Raw genomic sequence first — 17,093 nt, 5'->3', positions numbered from 1 at the left:
CCACTCCTATTTAACATTGTGCTGGAAGTTCTAGCTAGAGCAATAAGGCAAGAAAAAGAAATAAAGGGCATCCAAATTGGTAATGAAGAAGTTAAAAAGTCCCTATTTGCAGATGATATGTTAATATACATAGAAAACCCGGAAGACTCCACGAGAAACCTACTGGAACTAATAGAAAGGTTCAGCAGAGTAGCAGGATACAAGATAAACATACAAAAATTGGTTGAATTCCTATACACCAATAAAGAGAACGATGAAAAGGAAATCAGGAAAACAGTACCATTTATAATAGCCCCTAAAAAAATAAAATACTTAGGAATAAATCTAACCAGGGATGTAAAAGATCTATACAAAGAAAACTGTAAAACACTACTGTAAGAAACCCAAAGGGATCTACATAAATGGAAAAACATACCATGCTCATGGATAGGTAGACTCAACATCATGAAAATGACACTTCTACTCAAAGCAATTTACAAATACAATGCAATCCCTATCCAAATACCAACAACATTCTTTAAAGAGATGGAAAAACTAATCATTAACTTTATATGGAAAGGGAAGAAGCCCAGGGTAAGTAAAGCACTATTGAAGAAGAAGAATAAAGACGGAGGACTTGCACTACCTGACCTCAGAACGTGCTATACAGCTACAGTAGTCAGAATAGCCTGGTACTGGTACAACAACAGACACATTGACCAATGGAACAGAATTGAGAACCCAGATGTAAATCCATCCACCTACGGTCACCCGATCTTCGACAAGGGCCCAAAGTCCATCAAATGGGGAAAAGACAGTCTTTTTAACAAATGGTGCTGGCAAAACCTGATGTCCATCTGCAAAAAAATGAACCAGGACCCATACCTCACACCATACACAAAAACTAATTCAGTTTGGATCAAAGACCTAAATATAAAGCCAAAAACTATAAAGTTCATAGAAGAAAAAATAGGATCAAAGCTCGAGGCCCTAATACATGACATTAACAGGCTACAAAGCATAACCAACAACACACGAATTCCAGAAGATAAGCTAGATAACTGGGATCTTCTAAAAATTAAACAATTACACTCATCAAAAGACTTCATCAAAAGAGTAAAAAGAGAACCTACAGACTGGAAAAAAATTTTTGGACATTACAAGTCAGACAAGAGTCTAATCTCTAAAATCTACAAGAAAATCCAACACCTCTACAACAAAAAGACAAATAATCCTATTAAAAAATGGGCAAAGGAAATGAACAGACACTTCACCAAAGAGACATTCAAGCAGCCAACAGACACATAAGGAAATGCTTGCGATCACTAGCCATTAGAGAAATGAAATTAGAGAATGAAAACAACAAAGAGATACCATCTCACCCCGGCATTACTGGCATGAATCGAAAACACTGGAAATAACAAACATTCGAGAGGCTGCGGGGAGATCAGAACTCTTATGCACTGCTGGTGGGAATGCATAATGATACAACCATTTTGGAAAATGATATGGCACTTCCTTAGAAAGCTAGAAATAGAAATTCCATACAATCCAGCAATCCTACTCCTAGGAATATATCCTAGAGAAATAAGAGCCATCACATGAATAGACATATGCACACCCGTCTTCATGGCAGCATTGTTCACAATAGCAAAAAGTTGGAAACAACCATCAACAGATGAGTGGATAAACAAACTGTGGTACATACACACAAGGGAGTATTATGCAATGATAAACAACAATGATGAATCTGTGAAGCATCTCATAATATGGATGAAACTGGAGGACATTATGCTGAGCGAAATAAGTCAGTCACAGAAGGACAAATATTGTATGAGACCTCTACTGTAAAAACTCATGAAAAAGTTTACACATTAAAAAAAGACAATCTTTGTTGATTATGAGGGATAGAAGGGGGGGATGAAATAGACAATAGATAAGTGGTAACTGTGATGAAGGGTAAGAGTACACAATACTGGGGAAGCCAGCACAACTCGTACAAGCAAAGGTCATGGAAGCTCCATAGACACATCCAAACTCCCTGAGAGACTGAATTGCTGGGTGGAGGGCTGTGGGAACCCATGGTCTTGGGGAACATCTAGTTCAACTGGCATAACACAGTTTATAAACACAAAGTTTTACATTCTACCTTGGTGAGTAAGTAGCGTCTGGGGTCTTAAAAGCCTGTGAGAAGCCATCTAAGATACTCCACTGGTCTCACCCCTTCAGAAGCAAGGGAGAATGAAGAGAACAGGATACAAGGAAAAGATTAGTCCAGAGGACTAATGGACCACAGCTACCATGGCCTCCACCAAACTGAGTCCAGTACAGTAAGATGGTGCCCAGCTACCACCACTGACTATTTTGACTGGGATCACAACAGAGGGTCCTGGACAGAGCTAGGGAAGGATGTAGAAAAAAATTCTAACTCACAAAAAGAGACCAGATTTACTGGCCTGACAGAGACTGGAGAAGCTCCCCGACACCCTTTTAGCTCAGTGGTGAAGTCACTCCCAAGGTTCACCGTTCATCTGGGGTTTGGACAGCCCCATAAAACAAAATGGGACTAATGAGGCACAACAGTCCAAGGACAAGGACTAGAAGGCAGGAGGGGACAGGAAAGCTGGTGATAGGGAACTCAAGGTTGAGAAGGGACAGTGTTGACATGTCGTGGGGTTGTTAACCATTGTCATAGGGCAATATGTGTACTAACTGTTTAATGAGAAACTATTTGTTCTATAAACCTTCATCTAAAGTACAATAAAAAAAAATTTAAAAAAAGAAAACATTCTCCTCCCACTCCTTAGAAAAGTACATGTTATTGTGTGAGGCTGAAGGGTAAGTCTGATGGGAACTCCTCCTAAAAAGAACTCAGAAGTAGAAAATATGACCACTGTCTCCCATGGATTTTATCTGAAAAAAATACGGAAATTAGTTCATAAGTTACTTACAGTAAATCAATCCTTTTCCTCCTCCCAAACTTATAATTATGAAGGGGGGTATAATAACATTTCCTTGCAAAGAGATTTAGTAATTCTGGCAGTACTTCATTAATCACTTAATGAGTGTTCAAGCAGAACTGATGTCTTTGACATATATAATCAATCTTGATTCCTCCCACATTTGATTTTCATCCTTTTTGAAATCTGACAACTTCAGACACTTAGGATTGGTGGCTCATTTTCACATTGTATTTTGTTACAGTTACCCAGATAACAATCAGAATATTGATACCTATATGGATTCTCCTGGTAGTCTATTTGAAAGCAATTGTTTTCTCTTCAGTGACTTTATGGAAATTAATGTTGCTACTATACCTTAATGAGGAAAATGGGCCAGGGTCATTTTTTAACTCCATATAATATTTTTTTGGAGGTAGAATGTTTATTGTTATAGGTAAGCCAGAGCTACTTGTTTATGGGGACTTTTCCAGAGCTACATTCTAAAGGCAGCAGACATGGAAATGTAATAGCGCTCCAGAATCGAGCAACATGGGATTAAGTTTAATGTCTCCTGCTTTGGAAAGGTATTTTTATGATCATTGGTTTAGCTATAGAAGCTCTGATTGGATCTGTTTTTTTCTCTTAACACTTTATAAGTTGGAAATTTAAAAACATTATTCACCCCAAATTTTGGTGGTGTACAATTTCCACGTCCACTTACTCACAGACCACCCATCATCCACCCATCGTATACTGCTTGTCAACATCATGTATTTTTATCTTTCCTATAAAAAAAAGCAGCAGTATAGACTTTATAGGTCGATAATATGGAAGATAGATGAAGTCTCTTAATTCATAATTACACGTGTATTTGAACAAATGAGACAAAGGTGTTGTTAGAGAGTATTTTTCCTCCAAAAAAAGGTGATAACATGGTGTTTCAGGATTGTTTACAACTAAACAGTCTGCACCCACTATGTGTTGCAGAAGCTAAAGTAAAAATGAGCTTTAGTGCTAATGATGGAAGAAGAGAAGCCTTTGGAGAGCATTCAGATTAGCACCCTAAAGGAGTTCAACCAGATCTACGGCAGGATCTACAGATCATGAATCATGAATCAGAGAAATAACAATAACAACAACTCATATTTACTAAGGTCTTCCCATGCCGAGGAATCCCTGGGTGGTGCAAATGGTTAAAACGTGCTTGACAGCTAATCAAAAGTTGGAAGTTCAAGTTCACCCAGAGACACCTCGGAAGAAAGCCCTGGCCATCTACTTCCAAAAAATTCAGCCATTGAAAACCCTGTGGGGCAGAGTTCTACTCTGACGCACATGGGACCTCCTGAGTCAGAACCAACTTGATGGCAACTGGTTTTTCCATGCTGAAGTATTATGCTATGTGCTTTACATGGTTATTTAATGCAAAACTTAACATTCCTATGTGGGTAGTACCATGCTTATCCCCAGTTCATACTGGGGACGATGAGGCTCACTGAGATCAAGCAGTTTGCCCAAAGCTACACAGCCAATCTCAGTGATTGGGACTGCCCGATTCCAAAGCTCCTAACCACTAGCCAGATAGTCTACCTGCCTGCCTTAGGTGTATAAACTGAGGCCCAAAGGTCTTAAATACAGTCAGTAAGTTGCAGAGCTAGCTATATTTGAACATACATGTATTAGGTAGAAGCTGAACTACAGAACCATTATGGTAAAATAATTATCCTTTAGTGAAAAATTAATGGAACTGTGGGCTAGCTGGAAAGTAATTAGTAGGTTACACCAGAAATTAAGGTTAACATTCTACCCAGGTATGAAAAGGTGAAAAGGAGAGTTAGAGAAAAGGTTAATTAATCAGAGCCCACATTGCATCAGCGAGAGGTGGATTTGATTTTGAATGACTATCACTAATAACCATACAGACATGGCCTTCATTAGGAAAACAAATTTCCTGATCTAAATGAAATCTCCCTAAAACTACTCATTCTCTTCCTCCCACACTCCCTTTTCTTTTGTCTGATGTATGGTGATTAAAGCAGTTTTCTGACAACTAATTCACCTCCTCAAATATATAGCTATAAGTCAGTTTATCAATTATTTAATGAGATATAGCTTTCATTAATACATTGAAAATATTTTTTTAACAGAGTCTTAAATGATTTTGGTTACTGTAAATCAGTTTCCCTCACCCTGATTGACTTTGGGGAAACCAAAAGAGCTTTTATCAAAATGAAGTGTCGTTCCCACGCCCTGGTGTATGAGGTGTTCTGTTCTGCTCTATTCCGAATGTCTAGAAGGTCTCTGCGTAATCCTGCTGTGCCTCTGTCACATGACCCACCCTAAACCCCAGCCATTTTAAGGAAACCTGATAATATTCCTTCAGATTTTGAAATCTGACTTGAAGAATAGACAGGAAGTGAAATGTAAGAGGAGCTTAGCTGATGAGAGAATGAAAGAGCACTTAGAAATAGGGCCCCTAGACCTGACCAGATATTATGAGCTGAGGTAATTCAGCAAACAGACCTTACCAATAGTTGCCACCATAGCGTTAAATCAACATCAAGCATTTACTGAACTTCTGCGATGTGCACACTCTTTGCTTAGACAAAAGAAATGAGATGTGATTTCGGCCTTCAAAAAACCTATGCGAGAACAAAGTCATAATTGTATAATATGTGATTTCCAACCCAGCAACTTGAGGTAAAGTCAAGAAGGGGGTGGTTAATTAACACATGTTCCTTGGCTAGGCCCTACCAACTTTACCACAGGAATCTCACTCAAATCCCTTCTTCTTGCTCCTGGAGGTAGACACTAGGGATATGTCACAAAGTGCTGAAGTGTCTTCTTTTCTCTACATTTCCACGTGGCCTCTGTGTCTTCTGTGCCATTAGGGTGCTCTAGCTCTTCCCACATATCTAGGTGCAGGGCCTGCTAGAGTTCTAGGCATTCACCTGCTGCTGCCAGCACCATCCAACAAAATGCTAAGAGAATATTTTGATAAAGATTTTTCTTTCAGTGATTTTTTATTCCAGCCACAATTCCTAACTTTCAGGCACTTGTCTGAAGTCAACCAGAATGTCTACACACCTCTGGCACCCAACATCCCTCCCCTCTAGCCCTGAGTATTATTACCAACCTCCATTCTCTGTCCAGAACCCTACCTGACTGGATTAACAGGCTGCCCTTGTTCCTGTATGGCCATGATGCTCTTAAATCAGCTCCAATAAGTAGATTTATCCTTCCCAAGACACTCTTTGGTTTATGCAAATAAATCGCTTCAGGTGGACCCTATCTATCAACTCCAGAGCTATCTGAGATGACTGGAAGCTGTGAGCTATCACAGCTTAGACACATCATGACACTACTTAATTATATATGAAAATTTAATACAGTATCTTTTGTTTTTCTATTTTAGCTAAAGGAATTTTTGTTATCCAAAGTGAGAGTCTCAAGACATGCATTCAAGCAGGCAAATCTGGACTTACTCTGGAGAACTGCAAACAACCAAACAAGAATATGCTGTGGAAATGGGTTTCAAAGCAGCGCCTCTTTAATATAGGAGGTAGTGGTTGCCTGGGTCTGAATTTATCTAACCCAGAGCCCCCATTGAACATATATGAATGTGATTCTAACCACATCTCCTTGAGATGGCGCTGTAACAGGAAGATAATCATGGGCCCACTCCAGTACATGGTCCAGGTGAAGCACAACAACACCATTGTAGCCTCATGGAAATATCTTCATAAGTGGATTTCCTATATGTCAGGTGGTGGAGGCATTTGCGAATATCTGCATAAAGGTGAATAAATAAACTAAATCAAAGTACTCATGAAATGGGAGAGTGACATGATAAGATTTCCATTTTTAAAGACTCACTCAGCGTGCAGTGTGGAGAACAGAGCCTAGATGGGGAGCAGGCAAAGTGGGGGTGACTAGCTAGAACAGCAGTCTAGAGGAGCAATGATGATGCAGAGGTGGCCTTCAGCTATTTTCTCAGAGTATTGTAATAACCATCTTTCACCTTGAGCAAGAAACAAAAATTTTCATGACTCACCTGGGGCCTTCTATGGTGAGGGGGATCAGGACCACCCTCAGTCAAATAAATAGGTCCTGTGTGAAAGGGCCAGCTGAGGAGATTCCTACCACTTTCTGGTAGAGGCAATTTCCCACAATTGCCACGTCACCAGCCCTAGTGTTTAGGGATGTAGCTGCTTAGGAACAACAGGTATTTCAGGACACATCATGAAATGTTCCTTGTCATCTGTTCGCAAATATATGTACCGTAGCAGGGCACAAATAAATAAATATATAAACAAAACTTTTATCAGCACTTCCTTTGAACCTAGCACTCAGCCTACCATTTTATAAACAGTAGACAGTGAAGTCCCGGTTCACCTTGGAATAATAAAAGCCTTGTTCATAGTAGGTTTTAAGTCAATAAAAATGCATTAAAAGTATGTCTTCCTTGAGCATTGTGCTTTCTTAAAGATTTATCTATGTGGGCTCAAATTGACAACAGCATCTCAAAAGGTTAGATAAGAAGCGTAGGGGGCAGTGACTTTACATTAATGGTGGTGGAATAATTTGGAAGAGGATAGCGAGAACAGTTACAAAACTTGAAGAATGTAAACAATGTCACTGAATTGTACATGTAGAATTTGTTGAAGTGAGGTATCCTTTGCTGTGTATATTGTCACAAAAAATAAAATTTTTAAAAAATGCATTAAACTATTCAACAGTTTCCAGAGATTAAGCTAGCATAATACTGAATTTTGTAATTTTCTTTCTCCTAGATTTGTATACAATTAAAGGGAATGCCCATGGAATGCCATGTATGTTTCCATTCCAGTATAACCAGCGATGGCATCACGAGTGCACCCGGGAAGGTCGGGCCGATGGTTTACTGTGGTGTGCCACAACAAGCCACTATGAACAAGATGAGACGTGGGGATTCTGCCCAGATCCCAGTAAGAATAAAATTAATCTTCTGCTTATGTCATGAATGAATCGTATGTCATGAATGAAGGATGATGAGGAAGTTATCTGTAGCTAAAGAAAAGCACCAGGATTGATATATTGAAGTCTAAATAAGCACTCTGATTCCATTAATACAGATTTTGATTTTGTGTTTGTTTTTGCCTTGAAAAGACAGTTCTGATGTATATCCCTTTTTTCCTTAGGTTCAAAGGATGTTAATCAGCCACTTTTAAGCTCAGTGCATAAGGATTCTTTAACTGGAATCAAATTATAATACTCTGTGATCTCATTAATCCCAGCTTCCCAGCAGGTTACTTCAAAACAAACCTGAATGCATATATAAAACCCAGTTATCCTTTCAACCACTTCCTCTTATGAGCTGGCTTAACTCTCCACGCCCAGACTGCTTCTCTTGTCCATTGGCAAATCCAGGTATCAGCTAGCCCCTTCGTGACCTTTCCAAAATCATAGTTGTTCTCATTATTTCTCCACAGTAAGTTCTCATCTTGATTCTCTGTCTTTATTACTCGTTTTCTACATATACCCTCCAAATCTTTTTCTTTTATTAGCTTAGTTTTCTGGTCCAGGGTCAGCTCTAATGTTCTTTTTTCCATTTAGTGCTTTTATTATTTTATTTTATCTTGACTTTTTGTTTTTATTTTTATTTAGGCAAAAGATTTGGTTACTAAGTATTGGGATATATATACACAAAAACCAAATCCAAACCCCTTGCCATTGAGTCAATTCCGACTCATAGCAACCCTACAGGACAAAGTAGAACTGCCCCATGGGGTTTCCAAGGAACGGCTGGTGGATTCAAACTGCTGACCTCTTGGTTAACAGCTGAAGCTCATAATCAGTTTTTTTTTTTTTTTTATTGTGCTTTAGATGAAGGTTTACAGAGCAAATTAGTTTATCATTAAACAATTAATACACATATTTCTTGGTGACATTGGTTGCCAACCCCACACATGTCAACATGCTCCCCTTCTCAATCTTGGGCTCCCTGTTGTCAGCTTTCCTGTCCCCTCCTGCCTTCTCGTCCTTGCCCCTGGGTTGGTGTGCCCTTTTAGTCTCGTTTTGTTCTATGGGCCTGTCTAATCTTTGGATTAAGGGTGAACCTCAGGAGTGACTTCAGTACTGAGTTAAAAGGGTGTCCAGTGGCCATATTCTTGGGGTTTCTCCAGTCTTTGTCAGACCAGTAAGTCTGGCCTCTTATTTTTTTGAGTTAGAATCTTGTTCTACATCTTTCTCCAGCTCTGTCGGGGACCCTGTATTGTGATCCCTGTCACAGCAGTCGGTGATGGTAGCCAGGCACCATCTAGTTGTGCTGGACTCAGTCTGGTGGAGGCTGTGGTAGCTGTGGTCCATTAGTCCTCCTTGGACTAATCTTTCTCTTGGGTCTTTGGTTTTCTTCATTCTCCCTTGCTCCAGACAGGGTGGAACCAGTGGAGTATCATAGATGGCCACTCACAAGCTTTTAAGACCTCAGACGCTACTCACTAAAGTAGGATGTAGAACATTTTCTTTATAAACTATGTTATGCCAGTTGAGCTAGATGTCCCCCAAGACCATGGTCTCCAGACTTCAGCCCAGTAATTTGGTCCCTCAGGGAGTTTGGATATGTCTGTGAAGCTTCCAGGACCTTGCCTTGATCAAGTTGTGCTGGCTTCCCCAGTATTGTGTACTGTCTTACCTTTCATCAAAGTTACCACTTACCTATGTTCTACTTAGTGTTTTTCCCTCCCTATCTGTCCCCTCCCTCGTAACCATCAAAGATTCTGTCTGTGTATAAACCTTTTCATGAGTTTTAATAATAGTGGTGTCATACAGTATTTGTCCTTTTGTGATTGACTTATTTTACTCAGCATAATGTCCTCCAGTTTCATCCGTGTTGTGAGACGTTTCGCAGATTCATCATTGTTCTTTATCGTTGCGTAGTACTCCATTGTGTGTACGTACCGTAGTTTGTTTATCCATTCATCTGTTGATGGGTACTTAGGTTATTTCCATCTTTTTGCTATTGTGAATAATGCTGCAATGAACATGGGTGTGCATATGTCTACTTGTGTGATGGCCCTTATTTCTCTAGGCTATATTCCTAGAAGTCGGAGTGCTGGATCATATGGTATTTCTATTTCTAGCTTTTTAAGGAAGTGCCATATGGTTTTCCAAATTGGTTGCACCATTTTGCATTCCTACCAGCAGTGCATAATAGTTCCAGTCTCCCTGCAGCCTCCCCAACATTTGTTATTTTCTGTTTTTTTGATTCATGTCAGTAATGTCGGGGTTAGATGGCATCTCATTGTAGTTTTGATTTGCATTTCTCTAATGACTAGTGATCTCGAGCATTTCCTCATGTGTCTATTAGCCACATGAAAGTCTTCTTTTGTGAAGTGTCTGTTCATACCCTTTGCCCATTTTTTAATTGCATTATTTGTCTTTTTGCTGTAGAGGTGTTGAATTTTCCTATAGATTTTTGAGATTAGAACTTTGTCAGATTTGTCATAGCCAAAATTTTTTCCCAGTCTGTAGGTTCTCTTTTTACTCTTTTGGTGAAGTCTTTTGATGAGCATAAGTGTTTAATTTTTAGAAGATCCCAGTTATCTATCTTACCTTCTGGAGTTTGTGTGTTGTTAGTTATGATTTGTATCGTGTATTAGGGCCTCTAGCGTTGACCTTTTTTTTTTTTTCTTCTATGATCTTTAGAGTTTTTGGTTTTATATTTAGGTCTTTGGTCCAGTTTTGAATTAGTTTTTGTGTATAGTGTGAAGTATGGGTCCTGTTTCATTTTTTTTTTGCAGATGTACATCCAGTTTTGCCAGCACCATTTTTTAAAAAGACTGTCTTTTCCCTATTTAATGGACTTTGGGCCTTTGTCAAAGATCAGGTGACTGTAGGTAGATGGATTTACATCTGGGTTCTCAATTCTGTTCCATTGGTCAATGTGTCTGTCATTGAACCAGTACCAGGCTGTTTTGACTACCATAGCTGTATAGTAGGTTCTGAGTCCTCCTACTTTATTCTTCTTCAATAGTGCTTTACTTATCCAGAGCCTAATCTCCTACTTTCTGTATTTAATTTCTTTCACCTTGTTTCCTGTGAGTCAGGGAGTACAGCTTTTATAATCATCTCATCTTCCATATCCACCTCTCCACATATACATAAAATGCAACAAATAAATTTGAAACAAAAACAAATTGAAGAGGACAACTCTCAAGAATCTGATTTGTAAATTATCTGTCGAATTTTTTTTTGGTAGAATTATTTTTTAATCTAAGAGTTAGTATAGCTTAGTGGTTACGGAAGAGTATAGGCTTTGAAATCAGACAGACCTAGATAGGAGTCCTGCTTCCTCCCAATGATGAGATCTTCATAGGGTCCCTCTACCTCTCTAAGTCTCAGTTTCTTCATCCATAAAATGGGGATAATAACAGTACTTATTAGAGTTATTGGGAGGATTCAATTAGATGATGCATGTAAGGCACTTACAGTGTTTGGCCCATGGTAGGCACTCAGCAAATATTAGTCATTATCATCATTGTCATCATCATTGCCATCACCATCAAGCCTAGCTTATCCTTTCACTTCTGAATCAGCGATCCCTCCCTTTTATTGTCAGTCTGTCAACGTGTACTAAACTAGGCCCTGCCTTCCATTCCCCTCCCTCCGTTCTCATCAGATGACCTCAATTCCTACCTCAGAGAAAATAAGATCCATCAGAGGGGAAGTTTCAACAACTTCTCTCCCAAACCTGAAGTCTATATGGGTCTGCGCCTGTCTTTCCTTCCTCCTCTAGGTGTTCCTCCCCTTACCTAGGACAAATCTTCCTTCCTTGGGTGGGGACCCCATCCTGTCTGACCCTCTGCATCCTGTATCTCGATGGTTCTCAAAGTGTGGTCTCCCTTTCAGTAGCATTAGCATTCCCTGTGAACTTGTTAAAAATGTAAATTATTAGCCACACCCCAGACCACTATACTAGGAGTATTTTTGGCTTTTATTTTTTAAAGATGAGCTATTCTAGGCCATCTCTGAATGCATCTGGAAATGTTCTAGCAGAGAGAAGTTGAAGATGCAGGAAAGCAAAGGCAACTGGTGGTCTCAGAGAAGACAGAAGGAAGTAGGGCCCAGGTCATAGGTTGACAGACTGGCTTTTTATAAACGAAAACCAATTTCTCCATAGGAGGAAGGAGGGACCTGATAGTCCAAGTGCAAGAAGGCTGATGGATTAGATCATGGGAGAAAGTGAAGAAGAAACTAGTCTGGTGACTGTGAAGAGGGGGAAGGAGTGGGAGGTTTGGACAACAGCAAAGGCACAAAATGGGCATCGTGACTGCTGAGAAAATAAGCTTACTAGAGAAAACTAGCAGCATTTCCAGGAATCATTTGGGATGGTTGGTAATGAATTGATGGTATGCTAGATTGGAATGACTTTTCTCAGCAGTGCTTACATGTTGGGTACAGACACACAGAAGGCAGGTGGTTGGGTTCCTCCATTGAAACAGAGCCCCACAAAACTACTAATGGAGTAAATCTCATCACACTGTTCAGTCCTAAACTTACTCAAAGATTCAGCAACATGCAACACAATTGACCTTAGGCTTTTCCTTAGGCTTCTGTAATCCACATATACTAGTTTTTCCCTTTCCATTGTGGCTACCATTTTTCAGCTTCTTTTGGTAGATTATTCTCCTATAGCCAATAACCTTTAAATGTTAGTGGGCAAGCTTGGAGAATAGCAGTGAACAAGATGGAACATGGTACCTGCTTTCTTGACATGTGCTCGGGAGAAACAATCAACAAGCAATCACATAAAGTTGTGATTGGGACTACCAAGGAGCATGTAAGCACCAAGAGTATATATAAAAAGATCCTGACTTGGTGTGGCATCCCTTTTATATGCGATTTACTAGCACAGTGCTTTGCAGGGAGCAGAAATTCAATAAGTACTTGCTGAATATGTGAAAGACCAAATCAAGAGAAAAATAGGAATTTTGCAGCTTGGAGTTCAGTAGCTGCTCTAATAGTATAAGAATGCAGTTTTAAAAAAGAATTCAACCATTTAAAGAGGTAGTAAGAAACAGTACACCGGGGCAACCGCAAAGCTGTATCCTTAGGGAAGGAAAACAAACCACATTAACAGAGAAGGAGGAATGGTTAGATCTCAGTCATAATCTATAAGTCAGTGCTGACATGAATATACCTCAGCTGATTAAAACAGAAGTGTCATTTGGGAGGAAAAACCCAATACCAATTTATAACAACACAAAAGATTTCAGTAATTTTCATCAAATAATAGGAGATTGAAAGATATATATGACACAGTTGCTTTCCTTAAGGAATTCATAATTTAGACAGAGAAGAGATAATATAAAGACAACCAAAGATGCAAAGAAATTTGTTAATATGATTCTAGTCCTTAGATTAGATGTTTTCAAGAATAATTAAACATACCTGAGACACAACCTTCAATTTTTCGTTTTCATTGGCTTGGAAAGAGAGATTACATATGAAGAAGCAAATGAGCTAAGAATAAATAAGTTCTCAGATCCAGGCCAGGATGGAACCCTTGCCAGGTGGAACAAGTCTCTGAGGTCTCTGAGATGGGCAGGCAGGAGGTTACTGGGGAGGGCTCTCAGGATCAATATGTGTGGAAAGGAAGGGACGAAAGCAGAGCGGGGCAGAGGGAGCTGTGATGCAGGCCTGCTGACCCCTAGACCGACCCTGTAAAGAGTTCTCAGGCTAGGATGGCCCTTCAGAGTTCCCCCTTATTGAGATGAGAAGGCCAGGCACTATATCCCTTCCTTGACCAGTCATGGTTTGCCAGCTGACCTTGGAAAGGGAGCATGACATTGGACAAAGAGACTCTTCAGTGAAGGCAATCCTTGAAGAAGGTTTAATGATGAGAAGTGTCTGTTGGCAGGTGGGTCAATAAGTCCTTCAGTCCTTCAGGGAGATCTGCTGTTCACTAGAGTGCCCTGGCCCAGAGTGGCACTTTCATTCCATTTGTTACCATACAGCCTTCATGAGAAGCAGGCAGAGGACATTGTATCAGCTTACACAGAAGTACAAGTGCTTATATTTTAGCTGAAAGCAAATTTCAATGACAAATGAACTTACTTGTTAGGAGAATATGGGGACTCATTGCTGACATTTGATTGGAGGTTCCCTTTTGATTAACTTTAAAAATTGACATAGAGAATCCAAAACCAAGGGAAATCTATGAACATAAACTGGGCTCTGTAATTCGCAGCACAGACAGAATCACCATCAAGCCTCTTACCTTAAGTTTAACTGTTTAATATGTAGAATTCAGGCAGGTTAATACAAAAGCAAAAACCTGTATTCAGGTAGTGCAATCTAAGTCCTGTTGAAAGGGCAGGACTAACTCTTGGCAGATGGAAACTGGACCAACTGCAGTGTCCTCCAGATCTTTTTTTGTCATGTAGATGGCTTATACTTAGGACTTACTGTCAAATCTTCCCCCACGGTAGGAGATGAGAACCCAGTAGCCCATTCCCAGGACTGACTCTTTTCTCTTACCAGGTTTCTCCCCCTGACATTTTACTGTCTTTTAATAACCAAGGGCTACTCAGACCCACCCTCCCTGGGAAGTGCTTTGAATTTTTTTTCCTTTAAGCCAGTGTTTTCCAACATTTCCTTCATGGGCCATCTGCATGATAATCAGGAATATATTTATAATGCATGTTCCTGAACCCCACCCCAGACCTAATGATTCAGAATCTCTGAGTCAGAGAACTAGGAATCTGCATTTTTTTACAGGCCACCTAAATGATTCTTTTGCAAATGCTCCCCTTCATGGTCTCAGCTATCAGACTGGATGAACATGGCTGGACTGATAATGCTTAGCGTGTTGATGTCTGATCTGCTTAGTGTGTTTCATCTCAGGGATGGTCTAGCTTTTTAACTGAAGACAGTCTCTAGGGACTGAATCTCAATTGGCAATTTCAGCCACCAGGGCAAGGTAGTTACTGAAAATTCCCTCCTCACTTTCCCCTTTCTTTCTTTTTTTTTTTAATTGTACTTTAGATAAAGGTTTATAGAACAAACTAACTTCTCATTAAACAATCAATACATATATTGTTTTGTGACATTGATTACCAACCCCATGACATGTCGACACTCTCCCCTTCTTGACCTTGGGTTCCTTATCACCAGCTTTCTTGTCTCCTCCTGCCTTCTAATTCTTGCCTCTGGGCTGGTGTGCCCCTTTAGTCTCATTTTGTTTTGTGGGCCTGTCTAATCTTTGGCTGAAGGGTGAACCTCAGGAATGACTTCATTACTGAGCTAAAAGGGTGTCTGGAGGCCATATTCTTGGGGTTTCTTCAGTCTCTGCCAGACCAGTAAGTCTGGTCTTTTTTTGTGAGCTAGAATTTTGTTCTACATTTTTCTCCAGCTTGGTCCAGGACCCTCCTTTGTGATCCCTGTCAGAGCAGTCAGTGGTGGTAGCCAGGCACCATCTAGTTTTACTGGACTCAGTCTGGTGGAGGCCATGGTAGCTGTGGTCCATTAGTCCTTTGGACTAATCTCTTTCCCTTGTCTTTGATTTTCTTCATTCTCCCTTGCTCCAGACTCTTTCCCCTTTCCTTCTGTTTCTTTCCTTCACATTTTTTCTTGGTCTTGTCTTCTGCCTTCCTTCAATATGGAATCCTTCTATAAATACATGTATCAGTCAGTAAACTGTACAGACAACCTTGGATTTGCATGTAGTTTAACAACTTCTGGTTAATTCCATTCTGGGAGAAGCATACTACAAGTAGATGTGAAAACAAACTGTCCACATTTTCTGTAGGAACCGTGCAACTTAGTATTATGAGAAAAAGAAATCAAGAAAGATTTCATTGTCAAATAAGCTTGAAATATATTGAATTAAAATTGAGCATGTTCCCCTGAAACTATTGCCCTGAGATCATCTTTAAAACTTAAGCCAAAAATATCCCCTGAAGTCTTCTTAAAACCAAACAATAGTTTAGTAGCTTAACTAGTGAAAAAATGCCTTGAGCATTATGCTCTTTTAAGAACTATCTGTGGGATCAAATTGACAACAGCAACTTGGAAGATTAGATAGGAAATTTAGGGGGCGGTGAATTTATGTTAATGGGGGAGGAACACTCAGAAAAGGAGGGTAGGAATGATGGCACAACTCAAAGAATGTATTCAATGTCACTAAATGGTACATGTAGAAACTGTTGAATTGGTGTAATGTTTTGCTGTGTATATTCTCAACAACAACAACAAAATAAATAAAATTTAAAAAATAAGTGTGTTTCTTTATATGGAACTTCTTAGAGCCCTTAAAATGTTAATGTGCTTTGTGAATTTCTCACAGGAGGCTATAGTATGTAATATGTCCCAGATTTTCTTGAGGAGCATCTTAAAAATGTAATACTCTGTGGACCACATTCTGGGAAAGGCTGTTCTAGATTTTAGCAGATTGCTTATTCATCAGTTATACTCATGCTGTAGTATAATTTACATTTTCTATATCCTGAAATTATTTGGCTGAGTTTGATTTCGGGTAATTATTGTGGTTGCTTAGTTCACCTAGGGTTTTGATTTACAATTTTAACAAAAGTACCCAACCTCAGTCTTCATTTTATGTTATTTCAATAAACTTCACATTTCAGATGTGCATTTCAGACTTTATTAAGTTTACTTTTAATCATGCTGTGTAATCCTTGGCCAATGACTTGTAAGTGGATTTTGTTTGCTTCTCTTCCACTGGGTGAAAGAACTTTCTTTCCTAAACACTGTTTTCAGTGTTCACTTGAAAACTTGTGTTCATTATAGACTCATGTTTATACTATATCTCTATTATTTCATCTAGCATTTTGGTAATTGAAAAAAAGTCCTTATAAACAACATCTACAGCCAGTCATATCTTAATTAAGCATTTAAATTCACATTGTGTTAAGTGTAAAGTTCTAAATGACTGTGTTTTAAAGAACTCAGATGTTATTTTCACAAATACTTCACTTCTATTTCCTTCTTTTAAAAGATTAGTTTCTATTATTTTCCCATAAAAGATTAGAGCTTCTTTATTGATAATTTCTTGGATTTCTTTAGTAAATCTTGAAAGAGTTTAACCATAGGTGTCAGCAGGGTGGCAATGAAAACGTCATCATAAAGACTTAATCAAGACTAGATGAGGCTCTGAAGTTTTAGGGGTTGCAAGTT

At 39.2% G+C, this 17,093-nt stretch overlaps 1 protein-coding gene across 1 annotated transcript in view; it reads left to right on the top strand.

The window, feature by feature from the left end:
* The window catches only part of PLA2R1 (phospholipase A2 receptor 1), a 120,887-nt gene that overhangs the window by 18,232 nt on the left and 85,562 nt on the right, over nucleotides 1-17,093 (top strand). Inside the window, exons 2-3 of the mRNA XM_004375415.1 lie at nucleotides 6,334-6,717; nucleotides 7,712-7,885. Coding sequence (XP_004375472.1) covers nucleotides 6,334-6,717; nucleotides 7,712-7,885 — 558 coding nt within the window. The remainder of the gene's footprint in view (nucleotides 1-6,333; nucleotides 6,718-7,711; nucleotides 7,886-17,093) is intronic.

This window comes from Trichechus manatus, unplaced genomic scaffold (genome assembly GCF_000243295.1).
Source record: "Trichechus manatus latirostris isolate Lorelei unplaced genomic scaffold, TriManLat1.0 scaffold00036, whole genome shotgun sequence".
In the NCBI taxonomy this organism is placed as follows: Eukaryota; Metazoa; Chordata; class Mammalia; order Sirenia; family Trichechidae; genus Trichechus; species Trichechus manatus.
The sequence above is the reverse complement of the archived record's forward strand: the minus strand, read 5'-3'. Positions and strand labels throughout refer to the sequence as shown.